This window comes from Oncorhynchus kisutch, linkage group LG27 (genome assembly GCF_002021735.2).
Source record: "Oncorhynchus kisutch isolate 150728-3 linkage group LG27, Okis_V2, whole genome shotgun sequence".
NCBI lineage: Eukaryota > Metazoa > Chordata > Actinopteri > Salmoniformes > Salmonidae > Oncorhynchus > Oncorhynchus kisutch.
The window spans coordinates 11,435,887-11,453,863 of NC_034200.2; the positions used below are offsets into that span (position 1 = coordinate 11,435,887).

The following is a 17,977-nucleotide window of genomic DNA, read 5'->3' on the forward strand; positions in this document are numbered from 1 at the left end:
CAAATGTATTACTTGTGATGTGACAACGTTGGTCTTTTGTGGAAGCGACAGAATGACTCCCTCTCCTGTTTTGCCACTCACCCCTTCTTCATTCTCTCTCTTCCGCTCCACTCTGTTCCTGTCCTCCCTGGTTCTCAGGAGCATAAGGTGCTTCTGACAGGCACTCCCCTCCAGAACACAGTGGAGGAGCTCTTCAGTCTGCTGCACTTTCTTGAGCCAGCTCAGTTCTCCTCGGAGTCCGAGTTCTTACGTGACTTTGGAGACCTCAAAACAGAGGAGCAGGTCCAGAAGCTCCAAGCTATTCTGAAGCCTATGATGCTGCGCAGACTCAAAGAGGATGTGGAGAAGAACTTGGCGCCAAAACAGGAGACCATCATTGAGGTAAGATTTTATGCATAATGTTGCACCATATAACCAAGGTGACCTTGTATATGAGCATTATATTATTTTTTTTCGGAATGGACCATAACCATCAAGATCAATACACAGGTGGAGCTGACAGATGTGCAGAAGAAATACTACCGGGCCATCCTAGAGAGGAACTTTAGTTTCCTCAGCATGGGGGCAACCAGCAACAGCAACGTCCCCAATCTGCTCAACACCATGATGGAGCTGCGCAAGTGCTGCAACCACCCCTACCTCATCACAGGTACCTCAAACCCAACACTACACTACACGTCAATACCCTTCCTCCTTCAAAAACACAACCCCAATAGCATATCCTCTTAATGCAGCTAGCCTGCTATCACCTGCGACTTACCACAGGTTCTGTTGAACTAACATCAGTACAACCCATCATGGAAAACTCCTGTCTTCATACCATTCCCTGGATGTTAATATAATAACCCCCGTCCTCCTTTCTGTCCAGGGGCGGAGGAGTCTATTGTGGCTGAGCTGAGGGAGGTGTACGACCCCATGGTGCCAGACTTCCACCTGCAGGCCCTGGTGAGATCTGCAGGCAAGCTGGTCCTGCTGGACAAACTGCTGCCTCGCCTGAAGGCCGGGGGACACAAGGTGCTCATCTTCTCCCAGATGGTGCGCTGCCTGGACATCCTGGAGGACTACCTCATCAACAAGAGGTATGAAGGTCTAGATTGACTGCCTCATCAAGAAGAGGTATAGTCGGGTTAGCTGACAACGTCAAGAAAACGATGCCCGCAATTCAATGGGGCAGATGTGTTGTGATTCTGGCTAGCCAGATAGCTAGCAACAATGAAGAGGAGCTGCCATGTTGTGAATCATAAGTGGCTCATTTCAGCTAGTTTAGGTTGTTCTTGATACCTTGTCTTGTTTTGACTGATGTTTATGCTAATAGGGCTAGAATTCACTAGCTAGCTAACCAACTGTAATGATGTGTTTGAGACAAATATGCAAATGTATTTAATATCAAATTGTATTCATCACATGCGTTGAATACAACAGGTGTAGACATTTACATTTGAGTAATTTAGCAGACGCTCTTATCCAGAGCGACTTAGTTAGTGCATTCATCTTAAGATGGTTAGGTGGGACAACTGGGAAATGCTTACTTATGAGGCCTTAAACAACAATCCAGTAAAAAAATATATATATAATTAAGTAAAATGTACTAAATAAATGAAAGGAAAAATGGTAAGACATAACGAGGCTATATACAAGGGGTACTGGTACAGAGTCAATATGCAGGGAATGGGGTAATATGTACACGTAGGTAGGGGTAAAGTGATAATAAACAGAGTAGCAGCAGTGTGTGTGAAGGATTGTGTGTGTGTGTGTGGTGTCAATGTTGTGTGTGTACATCGAGTCAGTGCAAAAAATAAAATAAAATAGAATACAAGTAGTGTGGGTAGTCATTTGGGTAACTGTTCAGCAGTCATGGCTTGGGGGTGGAAGCTGTTTAGGAGCCTTTTGGTCCCAGACTTGGCGCTCCGGTACTACTTGCCATGCGGTAGCAGAGAGAACAGTATGACTTGGGTGGCTGGAGTCTTTGACCATTTTTATGGCCTTCCTCTGACACCGCCTGGTATAGAGGTCCTGGATGGAAGGAAGCTTGGCCTCAGTGATGTACTGGGCCGTACGCACTACCCTCTAGCGCCTTGCGGTCAGATGCCGGGCAGTTGCCATACCAGGCTGTGACACAACCAGATTATTGCTCTCGATTATGCAGCTGTTGAACTTTTTGAGGAAATGAGGTCCCATGCTAAATCTTTTCAGCCGCCTGAGGAGGAAGAAGCATTGTCGTACCCTCTTCACAACTGTGTTGGTGTGTTTGGACCCTGAAAGGTTATTAGTGATGTGGATTCCAACGAACTTGACGCTCTCGACCCGCTCCACTACAGCCCTGTTGATGTGAATGGGGTGTGTGCTCAGCCCTCATTTTCCTCTAGTCTACGATCCGTTCCTTTGTCTTGTTGAGGGAGAGGTTATTGTCCTGGCACCACACGGCCAGGTCTCTGACCTCTTCCCTATAGGCTGTCTCATCATCGTTGGTGATCAGGCCTACCACGGTCTTGTCGTCAACAAACTTAATGAGGGTGTTGGAGTCGTGCGTGGCCACGCAGTCGTGGGTGTACAGGGAGTACAGGAGGGGACTAAGCACACACCCCTGAGGGGACCCCGTGTTGAGGGTCAGCGTGACTGATGTGGTGTTATCTACCCTCCACCTGGGGGCTGCCTGTCAGGAAGTCCAGGATCCAGTTGCAGAGGGAGGTGTTCTGTCCCAGGGTCCTTAGCTTAGTGATGACCTTGGAGGGCCGCTATGGTGTTGAACGCTGAGCTGTCGTCAATGAACAGCATTCTCACGTAGGTGTTCCTTTTCTCTAGGTGGGAAAGGGCCGTGTGGAGTGCAATAGTGTGTGTCATCTGTAGATTGAGTGGGTCCAGGGTATCTGGGATGATGTTGATGTGAGCCATGACTAGCCTTTTCAAAGCATTTCATGGCTGCAGATGTGTATGTACTACTAATGTACTACGTCATTTAGCCAGGTTACCTTGACATTCTTGGGAACAGGGACTATGGTTGTCTGTAGGGTTGAGCGATGTCTGGAATGACACATCGTCCCATCGACCTGTCCCAACATTGTTGATATACTATTGTATCGTCTTTATTTATCCGGGGCAGGGGGAAGCGCTCGTTCCGTTGCCTAGCAACACATTAAGCAAGCTGTAATGCAGCCTGTCATACAAACCACCCAAAAAAATGTAGATTTAAAAAAATTAAAATAAAGTCTAATCATTAGACTACGATGTGGAAATCATCATACCAATAGTGTATTTTCTTGTGTGCAAATAAATAACTATACTGAACAAAAATATAAATTCAACATGTAAAGTGTTTCCTGAGCTGAAATAAAGGACCTAAAAAGTTTTCCATATGCACAAAAAGCTTATTTCTCCTATGCCAAGATAATCCTTCCACCTGCCAGGTGTGACATATCAAGAATCTGATTAAATGGCATAATCATTACACAGATGCACCTTGTGCTGGGGACAATGAAAGGTCACACAACACAATGCCACAGATGCCTCACGTTTTGAGAGCGCATGCAATTGGCCTGCTGAATGCAGGTATGTCCACCAGAGCCGTTTCCAGATAATTTAATGTTAATTTCTATACCATCTGCCGCCTCCAACGTTGTTAGAATTTGGCAGCACCTCCAACCAGCCTAACAACCGCAGACCACGTGCAACCACGCCAGCCCAGGACCTCCCCATCCAGCTTCTAAACCTGAGAGATCATCTGAGATGAGCCACCCGGACGGACAGCTGATGAAACTGAAGAGTATTTCTGTCTGTAATTAAGCCCTTTTGTGGGGAAAGAAATGTATTCTGATAGGCCCAGCCAAACTCCCCAGGGGGTGGGACTAGCTCCCAAGTCGGTGGGCTTATGGCCATGCCCCTGCCTAGTCATGTGAAATGCATAGATTAGGGCCTAATACATTTTTTGTTCAGTATAAATAAATATAAGCCAATTTATATGATGATATGTGGCACCGATAACTTTGAATGGTGACTTGGAACCAAACGTTGTAGGCCTACAGTGTGATACGAGACCCTTTTCAAAGGTGATTTTCAGACAATTTCACTGGGCAGTCTTCTTGGGAGAGTTAAGCAAACGGTCATTATCAGTGCACAACACTAGGCGAGCGCAGAGCTCACATCCAACCTACCTTAAGATGTTATCGGAGGAGATGATGACCCACTGGCATGGTGGAGAGGGAATGAGGGTTGCTTTCTGCTCTTGGCCAACGTCGCCCTCCGATGCAGCGGTGCAAAAGGCGTTCCGTCTGTACGTGTTTTCAGTAGGCCTATAGCAGGCAATATTGTTACCTTAGGGAGGTTCATATAATGAAAAAAAAAATAGTCCAAATTTGTTTTTTCATCGCACATTTTAGTTGTTTAATTTTCAAAGCCTGTATTCACAGATGCGTCTTAATTTGAAATAAATGTAGGCTAGAATATTCAGTGGTGTTCCTTACATTTATTTGCACTGTAATTTATTTGGTTAATTTCTTGTTTATTTTTTTAAAAATTTCCCGCTTATCGAAAGTGCTGCTGTGGGAGCTTATGTTATGCCCGTTGTGCAATTCAAGGATATGAATATACACTTCCACGATAATATAAATGTCTGTTTAGAAGTTAAACTTGTACAAGTAACGTTTACTGCAAATTTGATTGACTGTAGCCTAGTGTAGGACTATATTATGGTCTCTGGTTTACAGGGATTTTCTGGCAGCACACTTGATTTCTTCTAAAACTTTGGTTAGGTGGAGGCCAGAAACTTAAGGTTTGTTTAAACTTCCCATTAAATTATTCTATCTTGCATTTGTTGGTTCTCTTTATTATTATAATATCATGATTTTATTTAGGCTATTCACAAACAAGTTTCTGAGAGAGAACTCTGTTACTGGCCTGGATTAATTTGAAAGTTGATCATGAAAGATCTGCTTAGGCAAATAGGAATAGGTAGGTCATTTGGTGTGACACCTGGCTGTGAGCTGCAATGTTGTGAGCTTCCTGACTCCGGCGGTGCAAGTCATGTTCAAATAGGTTATATCGTCTATAAAAAAAAAATGTATACCAACTATCGTCTGTCACCTCACCACATTGTTGCCATCAACGATGTCTGTCAGACATAGTTGATTTACTACTATATCGTCCAACCCTTGTGGTCTGCTTGAAACATGTAGGTATCACAGAATGGGTCAGGGAGCGGTTGAAAATGTCAGTGAAGACACTTGCCAGCTGGTCAGCACATGCTCTGAGTAGGCATCCTGTTTATCCATCTGGCCCTGCAGACTTGAATGTTAACCGGTTTTAAAGGTCTTACTCATATCGGCTACGGAGAGCGGGATCACAGTCGTCCGCAACAGCTGGTGCTCTTATGCATGGTTCAGTGTTGCTACTCTTGAAGTGAACATAGAAGGCATTTAGCTCATCTGGTAGGCTCACGTCACTGTGCAGTTTGTGGCTGGGCTTCCCTTTGTAATCCGTGATAGTTTGCAAGCCCTGGCACATCCGACGAGCCTCCGAGTCGGTGTAGTAGGATTCGATCTTAGTCCTGTATTTATGTTTTCAATAAATATTGGAGATGTAAACAATTTTTCATGTTGACAACAATCTAAGCCAACCCTGTCTGTTTTTCCCCATAGTTGTGCATGTCAGTTTTGTTGCTTAACAACCAACCCCTCTATGGAGCTGTAGATAGACTACCTCATCAACAAGAGAGATGGGCATGTTGATTTAAAAACTAGATTTTGTTGTGATGAGTAAGTGGTTGCCTTTATCATTGTTCTGCCCAGATACCTGTACGAGCGTATTGATGGCAGAGTGAGAGGGAACCTGCGTCAGGCAGCCATTGATCGCTTCAGCAAACCAGACTCGGACCGTTTCGTCTTCCTGTTGTGTACCCGGGCTGGAGGCCTGGGCATCAACCTGACTGCTGCTGACACCTGCGTCATCTTTGACTCAGACTGGAACCCTCAGAATGATTTGCAGGTGATGTCTGACCTTTGACCTCAGGCTCCCTCTTTTGTCTGGGTTCTTCTATTGTTTCATCCTAATTCCCTTACCACGCTGTACAAATAGCATCTGATTGTACTAACCCTGCCTTCTCTCAACAGGCTCAGGCGCGGTGTCACCGTATCGGCCAGTCCAAGGCGGTGAAGGTGTACCGTCTGATCACCAGGAACTCCTATGAGAGGGAGATGTTGGACAAGGCTAGCCTCAAACTGGGTCTGGACCGGGCTGTACTGCAGAGCATGAGTGGCAACAAGGAGAGCAACGTCAACGGAGTAAGGAGGCCCAAAATATTATTTACTTACGTACTATATTATTTTTAAGCCTGCGGTTTGTTTGGATGCCAACCATCTGGTTAATATCTCTTCTTCCAACCGCTTCTCAGCAAATCCAGCAGTTCTCTAAGAAGGAGATCGAGGACCTCTTGAGGAAGGGGGCATATGCTGCCATCATGGACGAGGAGGACGAGGGCTCCAAGTTCTGCGAGGAGGACATTGACCAGATTCTCCAGAGGAGAGCAACCACCATCACCATCGAGAGCGAGGGCAAGGGCTCCACCTTCTCCAAGGCCAGCTTCGTGGCCACCGAAAACAGGACCGACATCGCCCTGGACGACCCCGAGTTCTGGCAGAAATGGGCCAAGAGGGCAGACATAGACTTTGATTCCATGAATAGGAAGGTAATGTGAAGGGCTCCATTCTGTGTGCGCACTACCTTTCTCAATGTGTTTTGTGAAAAGCTCATTTTTCTCCCATCCTCCCTGTAGAACACTCTGGTGATTGACACACCCAGAGTAAGGAAGCAGACCCGTCAGTTCGCTACCCTGAGGGGCGAGGGCGGGGAGATCTCTGACCCCGACAGCGACGAAGAGTACCCGCCCGCCAATTCCCGGCAGTCCCGGTCCTCAAGGCGCTCCGAGCGCCACACCGGAAATGGCTATGGCCGCACCGATTGCTTCCGTGTGGAGAAACACCTTCTTGTTTACGGGTAGGTGGACCTGACTAGGGCCTAGAGGTTTTTTTCTGGACAGGTGTAGTTACAATACACATGTGAGAGTAAAGTTATGACCGGATTTTCTACCAAAGCAAGCTCCACGCTATTGTGCCGAGGTCTCCTTTCTCACTCTGCCACCTCCTGTGCTTGTCCAGGTGGGGGCGCTGGCGGGACATCCTGTCTCATGCACGCTGTAAGCGGCGCCTCGGGGAGCGTGACGTGGAGACCATCTGCAGGGTCATCCTTGTCTTCTGCCTGCTGCATTACCGTGGCGACGAGAACATCAAGAGTTTCATCTGGGAGCTCATCACCCCCCCAGAGAATGGCCGGGAACCACACACACTCCTCAACCACTCTGGTATGTATGACCGTTATAGAACCACACACTCTTCGACCACTCTGTGAATGTGTCTTACAACCTCCATCCACCCATTGTCGAAATGTTTCTTGCTCTGTTTTGGGTAACTGTTTACATGTTTGTGTTGATGTATTTTCTCTGTCTTTAGCGTTGCCTTCCAGGGTTTTGAGTTAAATGTGCCAATGTGTTTCTAGGTCTGTCCATCCCTGTTCCTCGGGGCAGGAAGGGGAAGAGGGTGAAGGCCCAGAGCTCATTTGACGTTCAGAAGGTGGAATGGATCCGCAAGTACAACCCCGACTCCCTGCTTCTGGACGACAGCTACCGCAAACATCTCAAGCACCAGTGCAACAAGTCCGTGTGTTTTCACCCTAGAGAGGACTGAAGTGTTTGTGCACAGTATCAGAGCATTAACCCTTTCCTTGTCTTCAGGGTGTTGCTGAGAGTGCGTATGCTGTACTACCTGAGACAGGAAGTCATTGGAGAACACGCTGATTCTGTGCTGAGAGGAGCCGATGCCAGGTATCACCCTATTAAAATGACTCATTACTTGCTACATGCATATCTACACACACACACACACACACACACATACTGAATCTGTCTGTGTCCTCGTAGGGATATTGACATCTGGATGCCTGAGATGGAGCAGCAGGAGGTGCCATCAGGCTGGTGGGATACAGAGGCAGACCGCTCCCTCCTCGTCGGTGTCTTCAAACACGGTCTGCATTTTCAAAGTCTTTAGGTGTTTTGTTTACTTGTCAGAATACCTTTGTTTATCAGTAGGAATGTGGTGCTGGGTGTTTTTAGTGAGAGTGTTTGTAGTAACTCCTGTCTTGTTGCTCCAGGGTATGAGATGTACACCACCATGCGCGCCGACGATTGTCTCTGTTTCCTGGAGAGAGCTGGTCGCCCTGACGACCAGGCCATTGATGCGGAGCAGCACTCTGCAGACGCAGAGCTGGGAGACGGGTGAGCTACGCAAGCTAACCTTATTAGCACTTTGCTGAACAACCCGCTAACTTTATATCACTAAACTCTTTAGAGCTGGCCTCACCCCCATTAACTTGACAAATTGGTGGCTGAGACTTTGTTTTTGCCCCCCCCCCTCCCAGAGGAGACGATGACAAGTATTCTGAAGACCCAGAGTTCAAGCCTGCGTCAAGGCACACCAAAGACCTGTACGAGGAGGTGTGAATCCGTACTTAATATTCTCGTAGATTGATTTTGGTTAGAAAATATTGCTTTTATGTTCATGTTAATCCCTCTCCCCCAGGCTGACTCCATGAACATGGGTGACGATATCTGTGTCGATGACAAGCCGGGGCCTGTTAAAACCAAGGGACCGCCTTCTGGCCTGTCAGGAGCCTGTGAGTGGCCGACCAGCTCGTCACTTACTGCGCGGCTCCGGCGTCTGATCACCGCATACCAGCGCAGCTACAAGAGAGAGCAGCTGAAGGTGGAGGCAGCAGAGAAGGGCGACCGCAAGCGCAGGAGGTGTGAGCAGGCCAGTAAGCTGAAGGAGATTGCACGCCAGGAACGCCAACAGAGGTACCAACTACTACCCTCAACTATTAACTCTGCAAGCATATGTGTCCTGAATCTGAGGTACAGTTGTTGTGTTTGTTTAATGTGTCCGTATGCTGTAACCTTACACAATTATCTGGTATAAGACTCTGAGTGGGTTTTAAGTGTTCCACTATTTTAACCATCTGTCTTGTGTGTCTTGACTTTCTCTCCTAGGTGGACCCGTAGAGAGGAGTGTGATTTCTACCGTGTGGTGTCCACGTTCGGTGTCGAGAGGATAAAAGAGCCAAATGCCCAAGAGGGGGAGGATGCTAAACTGGAATGGGCCCGCTTCCGGACCTTCGCCCGTCTGGACAAGAAGACGGACGAGAGTCTGAGTCGCTACTTCCGCTGTTTCATGGCCATGTGCCGGAGGGTGTGCAACCTGCGGCCCGCCCGCGGAGAAGGTCAGAACCGCATCACAGCATTATTAAATACAGGATATTGAGAAGTGTAATCCCTTGACGCGGTCAAATATAATAGAGCATGGTGTTGGATATGTGGGTTGATTTTGAGAGACACCGATCCCTAACCCTCTCTCCCTCCCCAGACCCGTCAGATTTCGGGCAGTCTATGGCCCCCATCACCGAGGAGCGGGCCTCTCGCACCCTGTACCGCATCAGTCTGCTGCGCCGTCTTCGTGAGCGTGTCCTGCCCCACCCCTCCATGGAGGAGAGCCTGCTGCTGGCCCCACTCAGCTCCGAGCTTCCTGTCTGGTGGAGCACTCCGGCCCACGACCGGGAACTCATGCTGGGTGCCGCCCTCCACGGCGTCAGCCGCACCGAGCTTTCGGTCTTCTCCGACCCGCAGTTCTCCTTCAGTCAAGCCCGCCACGACTACCTCGAGATCCAGCAGAACCAGCCCGCCCCTGCCAGTCCCCTCCGCCAACCACAGGCAGAGGAGTGCTCCGCCGTCAAGGAGGAGGAGGGACTGAACAGGGAGTCCGGCCTCCTTGGAGCTTCTGAGGCTCTCGGCCACTCTGATACACAGACCACACCCCTCTCTCGCCCTGATGGGAAGGGACGTGACCGCACCGGCTTGGGCTGGAAGAAGAGCAGGGGGAGGGGCCCGAGAAGTGGAGGAAGGAAAGGCGGAGAAAGTGGAGAAGGAGGGATGTCTGATTTGGATTCAGACTCTGATTCAGGCTCGTCTACCTCTTCCCGGCGATCAGAAAGCTCTGACGACAGTGTGGACAGCGACGCAGAGAGGGAGAGAGGTGAGTAATGGCTAAGAGGAATCTAGAAGAGTGTGAGGATTGAGTTAAGACAACACGGGTAGAACACACTTTTTGTAAATATATTTATTTCCTGTTTTCAGCTGCTCTGAAGATGGAGGAAGATGGAGAGAACAGCTTGCTCTCAATGACTCCATCTCAAGATGGCGCGCCACCGGAGTCCCTCACTGACCCCTTCAGGGTTGACTGGCCCAAGGTATGTAGGGGAGGTGTACTGTCTGCAACTATAGAGTGGTGGTTCCCAACCAGGGGTACTAGGACCCCTGGGAGTACTTGGCCTTTCCACAGGGGGTACGTGAGAAGATTCATAAGACCATAGGCTTACTGGTAAAATGCACATGTAGGGGTACTTCAGGGGTACTCCTAGCAGAGCAGAATTCAGTTGGAGGTACAGTAACCGAAACAGGTTGGCAACCACTGCTATAGAGTACGGATGGGTCCAGATTCAGTATGTGGATGATGTTCTGGTTCAACAAACAGTATTGTGTTTGTGTAAAAGCTTACACATTAGTACTTCAAATACAGGAAAAACGGGACGTTGAATAATAAACTGTACAGTAAAAGGTTTGGTTTGTTGTGTCGGTGGAGTGATTGACTGGTTGCTCCCTCAGGACCGTGTGTTGATAAACCGTCTGGACAGCCTCTGTACACTGGTGCTGTCTGGGCAGTGGCCGACAGGGCGGCGCTACGCCTCTGACGCCCAGCTCAACCCAGGCTCTGACGACCTAGGGGCAGGGGATGAGCTCAGCTTTGCACGGCTCATGCGGAAAGGCAACAGCACACCCGGTGGAGAAGGGGCAGATGGAGAAGAATCTGAGTTCACGGTCAAACTCCTCAAGGTGAGATGAGAGGAACATGGAAAAGAGGGGTTGAATCAATTCTGGCCCTGGGCTTTTGTTCTAGCCCAGTAATAACAGCTGATTCAGCTTTTTAAGCCATTGAAGTAAATTGGGATAAAGCATGGGTGACTGAGGTACAGATGGGATGACTAAATTGTTGTCTGTCCTCTTTCTCCATCCCCCTTTTCTTTTACTGTCCAACTCTCTTAGGAGGAGGGGCTGAAGCTGACCTTCTCTAAGCATGCCTTGATGTCCAACGGGTCAGGGGGAGAGGGGAGCGGGCGCAGGAAGCGTAGGGACCAAGAAGTACGCATATAGACTGAGTATACAAAACATTAGGAACACCTTCCTAATATTGAGCTGCACACATGCACATTCCATGTCTCAAGGCTTTAAAAATCCTTCTTTAACCTGTCTCCTCCCCTTCATCTACACTGATTTTGAAATGTATTTAACAAGTGACATCAATAAGGGATCATAGCTTTCACCTGGTCAATCTGTCAAGAAAGAGCACGTGTTTTGTATACTCAGTGTATACAATACTTGTCCACATTCTCATGCAGTCAGTGGTTAAGACGGCTCATAATACACAGATACTTGTCTGAGTATAACCAGCTACATACTCAAATGTTCATTCAATGTCTGCATTCATCAAGCCTCGCTCACTCTCACTTCCCCCTAGTTGTCAGATCCAGACGGAGCGGTCCCGGTGGTCAATGCCATGACAGGCACAGTGCTGAGTGGGGAGCGGGCCCCTCGACGCAGGGACATGCCCAACTGGCTGAAGGAGAACCCAGAATATGAGGTGGAGGGAGACATGCTGGAGGTACATTATATCTAGAAGACTATGGCTGGGGCTCAAACGAGACTCTGGATAAAAGTAGTGCCCTGTGAGAAATGCAGAATAATTTGAGTTTTCCACTGCGGCTGTAGTGACTCTGTCTTCCTCAAACCCCTAGCTCCTTGTGAACAGAAGCAAGAGGAAGAAGAAGAGGACCGAGAAGGCAGTAGCGCTGTCGGGCAGTGAGAAGATTAACATAATTGATATGAGGACAGGAAAGAAGGTGAGAAATGGCAAAGGCTGAGTGCAGGGGGTTCCTCTCTCAAATAAATATTGATTTGTGGATGCTGGTTGCCCGAGGGTTAATTTTTATTTATTTTATTTTCTTGCTCAGGTTGGGGCTGCGCATGGACCTATGCTGCAGGATCTGAGGGAGTTTCTGGAGGAGAATCCTGACACTGCAGTTGCACCAGAATGGGCTGAGACTGCCCGGTGCTCTGTGAGTACCCTTTATTAACAGGGGGATAGGTTCCATTTCAGATAGTAAAATATTTTTATACAATTGAAGTTGGACGTTTTGTTAGAGGAATTCTAAATTCCTACATGTTTTGTAGCCAAAACCAAATTCACACTATCTATTTCATAATAAGTTGTAAGTTTATAATTTCTTGCATGAAATAGATCGAGACCAGTCTTAAAAGTCAGGTAACAGCGTTTAATTCAAGAGAGTACTAACCCAAAATACAAAGAACATTACATTTTAAAGAGAGAACATAAAATGACGTCATCAGTTTCTCACACTCTCTCCGATCCACACAATAGCGCAGTGTCTTCAGGTCTGGAGATTGTCTTCTACTCCCCTCATAAAACAAACATTCCAATCTGTCTAAAAGATATACTCTTCTCCACTAATGGATCATCAAACAAACATTTTTATCTGTCTAAAGAGATATGCCATCCCTCTCCCTTAAACCCGCAAGGTACAGACAATTAATTTGTTTTACTTACATTTTCAGTCCTAGTTTAACCAAGAACCCATACATTTCATACCATAACATAATAGTATTAAAATAAATGGTTCTAATTTAAATGTATACATAATTAATCATTTCAACTAATTTCCTCCAACACGTTTACATACACTTAGGTTGGAGTCATTAAAACTCGTCTTACAACCACTCCACAATTTTCTTGTTGACAATCTATAGTTTTGGTAAGTCTGTTAGAACATCTACTTTGTGCATGACACAAGTAATTTTTCCAACAATTGTTTACAGACAGATTATTTCACAATTCTAGTGGGTTAGAAGTTAACATACAGTAAGTTGACTGTGCCTTTAAATAGCATAATTCCAGAGAATTATGTCATGGCTCTAGAAGCTTCTGATAGGCTAATAGACATCATTTAGGGCAAATTGGAGGTATACCTGTGGATGTATTTCGAGGCTTATCTTCAAACTCAGTGTGTCTTTGCTTGACATCATGGGAAAATCAAAATAAATTTCCAAATGCCTGAAGGTACCACATCTGTCTGTACAAACAATAGTACGCAAGTATAAACACCGCGCAGCCGTCATAACGCTCAGGAAGGAGACACGTTCTGTCTCCTAGAGATAAACGTACTTGTGTGAAAAGTGCAAATCAATCCCAGAACAGCAGCAAATGACCTTGTGAAGATGCTGGAGGAAACGGGTACAAAAGTATCTATATCCACACAAAAAACGAGTCCTATATCGACATAACCTGAAAGGCCGCACAGCAAGGAAGAAGTCACTGCTTCAAAACCGCAATAAAAAAGCCAGACTACGGTTTGCAACTGCACATGGGGACAAAGATTGTACTTTTTGGAGAAATGTCCTCTGGTCTGATGAAACAAAAATAGAACTGTTTGGCCATAATGACCATTGTTATGTTTGGAGGGAAAAGGGGGAGGCTTGCAAGCTGAAGAACCCCATCCTAACCGTGAAGCACGGGGGTGGCAGCATCATGTTGTGGGGGTGCTTTGCTGCAGGAGGGACTGGTGCACTTCACAAAATAGATGGCTTCATGAGGTAGGAAAACTATGTGGATATATTGAAGCAACATCAAGACATCAGTCAGGTTAAAGCTTGGTGGAAAATGGGTCTTCCAAATGGACAATGACCCCAAGTATACTTCCAAAGTTGTGGCAAAATGGCTTAAGGACAACAAAGTCAAGGTACTGTAGTGACCATCACAAAGCCCTGACCTCAATCCTATAGAGAATTTGTGGGCAGAACTGAAAAAGCGTGTGCGAACAAGGAGGCCTACAAACCCGACTCGGTTACACCAGCTCTGTCAGGAGGAATGGGCCAAAATTCACCCAACTTATTGTGGAAGGCTACCCAAAACGTTGGGTGGATGCTACCCTTATTGTGGAATGCTACCCAAGTTAAACAATTTAAAGGCTATGCTACCAAATATTAATTGAGTATGTAAACTTCTGACCCACTGGGTATGTGATGAAAAATAAAAGCTGAAATAATTCTCTACTACTATTCTGACATTTCACATTTTTAATATAAAGTGGTGATCCTTACTGACCTAAGACAGGGACTTTTTGTAAGGATTAAATGTCAGGAATTGTGAAACTGAGTTTAAATGTATTTGGCTAAGGTGTGTAAACTTCCGACTTCAACTGTAGATCTTCTTCTTCCAGGGCTTTCTGCCAGACAGCCTCTTCCACCGGCTTCTCTCCGCACACTCTGTCATTCCCAAGAGAGACCGTCACCACAGCCACCACCACGCTCCCCAGCCTGACCCGCTGGAGGACCCACTCCTGGGCGGAGGTGAAGAAGAGACCCTGGTCTCAGACGGGGCCTACATGATGGAGGACGAAGACTTGGAGGATTCTTCTTTCCTGACTCAAGCCTTTGATGTTAAGATGGAAGGCGGCGACAGCTTGTCACAAGGCGGATACGAGAGTTCTGACAGGGAGGCCCTTTTGGATGACGTCATTATGCCGCAGAAGGACTCGGACTCTTCCTCCAGCTCAGAGGATTGACCAGGCCCGTCTTGTCTAATATAGTCCCCGAAAAATCATGTTATTTTTTTTCCTTTTCATGCTATTCCTCATTTTATTTTTTATCATGATCTATATTGAATTATGGATTCATTTGTTTTTTGGGGTTCTTTTTACTCATTTATTTTATGTAGATTTTTGGAAAGGAGCAGGTTTGCACCCAACTCTTTCCATTCATGATATTCCTCCTCCCTCCATGACCATCCACTTGGCAGCCTGAACCCCAACAAAGTGACTCCATGCCCAACTGTTTCTCCATGCCCAACCACTGCTCTCCTTCTCCCTCAACCACCCCTCAAACCCATCCCATTCCCAGCCTCATCTTTAAGGGGAGCCCTGCTGTATTTAGGAGCCTTTTTATCCAAGAACCTCCAAGCTGGTCCTCCAGTTTAACTGGATGAGAGGACACACGTACTGAGCAGACCAGAACTTTTGCTCCCATGATGCCTGAGTCTGATGTCATAGGACCTTTCTGCGCCCTGTTGAGTCAGTGAACTAGAAGGGGTCCAATATGTGGATGTACATTTTTCTGAAAGGATGTGGTAACTAAGGGGGGGGGGATACTGGTATATTAGTTACTGATCCAGTGCTAGAAAGATGGGCGTATTGTACAATGTAGAGCAGGTCAGTTGTGTGCTATGGTGCAAAGATGACTGCAATGAGTTATTATTATTGTTTTATGACCTGACTGTATCTGTGATATGAATTACAGCAATCTACAGTGAAAGCAGCTGAGTCCTCTGGTCCTTGTGTATTTTCTTGACCGCATGTGTTTGAGTTTTTTTTCTTCTTCTGCCGTTTACACTTGTAGTACCAGTCAAAAGTTTGGACACGCGTACTCATTACAGGGTTTTTCTTTATATTTACTATTTTCTACATTGTAGAATAATAGTGAAGACATCTAAACTATGAAACATGGAACTGTGTAGTAACCAAAAAAGTGTTAAATAAATCCAAATATATTTGCGATTCTTCAAAGTAGCCACCCTTTTGCCTTGACAGCTTTGCACACGCTTGGCATTCTCTCAACCAGCTTTGAGGTAGTCACCTGGAATGCATTTCAATTAACAGGTGTGCCTTGTTAAGAAGATGGCCCTATTTGGTATAAGACCAAGTCCATATAATGGCAAGAACAGCTGAAATAAGCAAAGAGAAATGACAGTCCATTACTTTAAGACATGGCAAGGTCAGTCAATGTGGAAAATTTAAGAACTTTCAAAGTTTCAAGTGCAGTAGCAAAAACCATCAAGCGCTATGATGAAACGGGCTCTCCTGAGGACCACCACAGGAAAGGAAGACCCAGAGTTACCTCTGCTGCAGAGGATAAGTTCATTAGTTACCAGCTTCAGAAATCAGCAATTACCTGCACCTCAGATTGCAGGACAAATAAATGTTTCACAGAGATCAAGTAACAGACGCAACTCAACATCAACTGTTCAGAGAAGACTGTGTGAAACAGGCCTTAATGGTCGAATTGCTGCAAAGAAACCACTACTAAAGGACACCAATAAGAAGAGACTTGCATGGGCCAAGAAACACAAGCAGTGGACATTAGACCAGTGGAAATCTGTCCTTTGGTCTGATGAGTCTAAATTTGAGATTTTTGGTTCCAACCACTATGCCTTTTGTGAGAGGCAGAGTAGGTGAATGGATTACCCCTGCGTGTGTGTGGTGACACTGTGATTTATTTAGAATTCAAGGCCCACTTAAACAGCATGGCTACCACAGCATACAGCAGTGATATGCCATCCCATCTGTTTTAGTGGAACTATCATTTGTTTTTCAACAGGACATTGACCCAAAACAAACCTCCAGGCTGTGTAAGGGCTATTTGACCCAGGAGAGTGATGGAGTGCTGCATCAGACTGGCCTCCACAAACACCCGACCTCAACCCAATTGAGATGAGTTGGACCGCAGAGTGAAGGAAAGGACCCAACGAGTGCTCAAAGCAAAGGGTGGCTACTTTGAAGAATCTAAATATTAAAAATATTTTGATTTAAACACTTTTTGTTTACTACATGATTTCATAGTTTTGTATTCTATTATTCTACAATGTAGAAAACAGTTCAAATTAAAATAAAAACCTTGAATTAGTAGGTGTCCAAACTTTTGACTGGTACTGTATGTATTTAGAAGGTGATTTGGGAAAGTCCATTGTAAACGGCAGAACCCCATTGTCCAATATCGCGGTTGTTCATGGCAGTGAGGGCACACGAACAGTACAAGTATACTGGAAGTTCGTTACACGTGGAAATTTGCTCCCGCATAAATAAGAGTGTTTGTTGTAACTATCAATTTAAATGTAGTCACTGGAGACCAGTCTACTGGGAAGGATAGAATCTGGTCTACCATCTTATTTGGTACCTTCACTTGTGTTTGTTTTTTCTCACCTTGGAAGCATCCATCAAACTTGTAGAGATCTTTAGCGTGAGCGCGCGACCATTTTCCTTAAGTTTTACCTTAACAAAAATGGAGAGAGGCTGTACACGCTGAAGGTAAGCATTTCCTGCGTATCTGCGTTTTTTTTCTTCAATATTTCTTTCCCTGGATTTGAACTGTTTAATTACACTCGAATGCCATTAATTGCGTAATTCTGTCCGCTTTTCATTCCAAATGGCACTAACTAACCCATTATGATTGCATAGTACTGTCCGCTTTTCATTACATACGGCTGTAACAAACCCATTATTTCAATCTTAGAAGGTGAACCTTCTGGGCCAGCCCACCAGCTCGGCCCATCCGGCTCGGTTTTCCCCCGACGACAAGTTCTCCCCGCACGGAGTGCCACTGAAGAAAAGCTTCGGGCTCCTTCTCATTCAGCAACCAAGACCCGTGCTCTAGTAGTCTAGCAAAAACAGTATTAGCTGACTGTACACACACATCCATTTCTTTGAGGTATATTGGGTTATGTGATCAAACGTCATCTGATTTGACATCACTTTTTGTATTACTTTGATTTGCACTGTATAGGCAACTTGTTTTCTTCAAGTTGAGAATGAGGGAATAAATCATGTTTTTGTTAAACAACCTTTCACTGTTCTGTTTGACTCATTTGAATAAGTACGTGAAAACTGTTGTAAATACCATTCTTATGGCACGATTTGTCATACTTGTTTTAATTAAGTTTATCATCGGTACCAAGAAGTCTAAGAAAGCCCTACAGGGTGACGT

At 46.0% G+C, this 17,977-nt stretch overlaps 2 protein-coding genes across 2 annotated transcripts in view; both read left to right on the top strand.

Moving 5' to 3' along the window:
* Window positions 1–15,540, top strand: part of chd8 (chromodomain helicase DNA binding protein 8) — a 28,192-nt gene extending 12,652 nt beyond the window's left edge. Inside the window, exons 17-39 of the mRNA XM_020462491.2 lie at window positions 139–381; window positions 490–649; window positions 869–1,079; window positions 5,781–5,976; window positions 6,102–6,272; window positions 6,383–6,676; window positions 6,764–6,984; window positions 7,146–7,348; window positions 7,543–7,699; window positions 7,778–7,867; window positions 7,964–8,067; window positions 8,194–8,317; window positions 8,461–8,536; window positions 8,622–8,896; window positions 9,089–9,318; window positions 9,462–10,127; window positions 10,229–10,341; window positions 10,757–10,984; window positions 11,195–11,290; window positions 11,667–11,810; window positions 11,944–12,048; window positions 12,160–12,264; window positions 14,443–15,540. Of these exons, the coding sequence (XP_020318080.1) occupies window positions 139–381; window positions 490–649; window positions 869–1,079; window positions 5,781–5,976; window positions 6,102–6,272; window positions 6,383–6,676; window positions 6,764–6,984; window positions 7,146–7,348; window positions 7,543–7,699; window positions 7,778–7,867; window positions 7,964–8,067; window positions 8,194–8,317; window positions 8,461–8,536; window positions 8,622–8,896; window positions 9,089–9,318; window positions 9,462–10,127; window positions 10,229–10,341; window positions 10,757–10,984; window positions 11,195–11,290; window positions 11,667–11,810; window positions 11,944–12,048; window positions 12,160–12,264; window positions 14,443–14,787 (4,557 nt within the window). The 3' untranslated portion in view covers window positions 14,788–15,540. The remainder of the gene's footprint in view (window positions 1–138; window positions 382–489; window positions 650–868; window positions 1,080–5,780; window positions 5,977–6,101; window positions 6,273–6,382; window positions 6,677–6,763; window positions 6,985–7,145; window positions 7,349–7,542; window positions 7,700–7,777; window positions 7,868–7,963; window positions 8,068–8,193; window positions 8,318–8,460; window positions 8,537–8,621; window positions 8,897–9,088; window positions 9,319–9,461; window positions 10,128–10,228; window positions 10,342–10,756; window positions 10,985–11,194; window positions 11,291–11,666; window positions 11,811–11,943; window positions 12,049–12,159; window positions 12,265–14,442) is intronic.
* Window positions 15,403–17,835, top strand: LOC109871504 (H/ACA ribonucleoprotein complex subunit 3-like). The gene is made up of 3 exons (XM_020462399.2): window positions 15,403–15,429; window positions 17,233–17,301; window positions 17,507–17,835. Exons 1-3 carry the CDS (start codon window positions 15,403–15,405, stop codon window positions 17,645–17,647), a joined length of 237 nt encoding a protein of 78 aa, XP_020317988.1. The 3' UTR covers window positions 17,648–17,835.
* Window positions 17,836–17,977: the final 142 nt, after the last annotated feature.

Excerpts from the sequence above, each read along its gene's own strand:
- LOC109871504 (XM_020462399.2), top strand. The coding sequence starts at position 15,403 with ATGGGCGTATTGTACAATGTAGAGCAG. Across the intron at positions 15,430-17,232 it reads TATTGTACAATGTAGAGCAG|CGTGAGCGCGCGACCATTTT; the intron begins GTCAGTTGTGTG and ends AGAGATCTTTAG. Across the intron at positions 17,302-17,506 it reads AGAGGCTGTACACGCTGAAG|AAGGTGAACCTTCTGGGCCA; the intron begins GTAAGCATTTCC and ends TTTCAATCTTAG.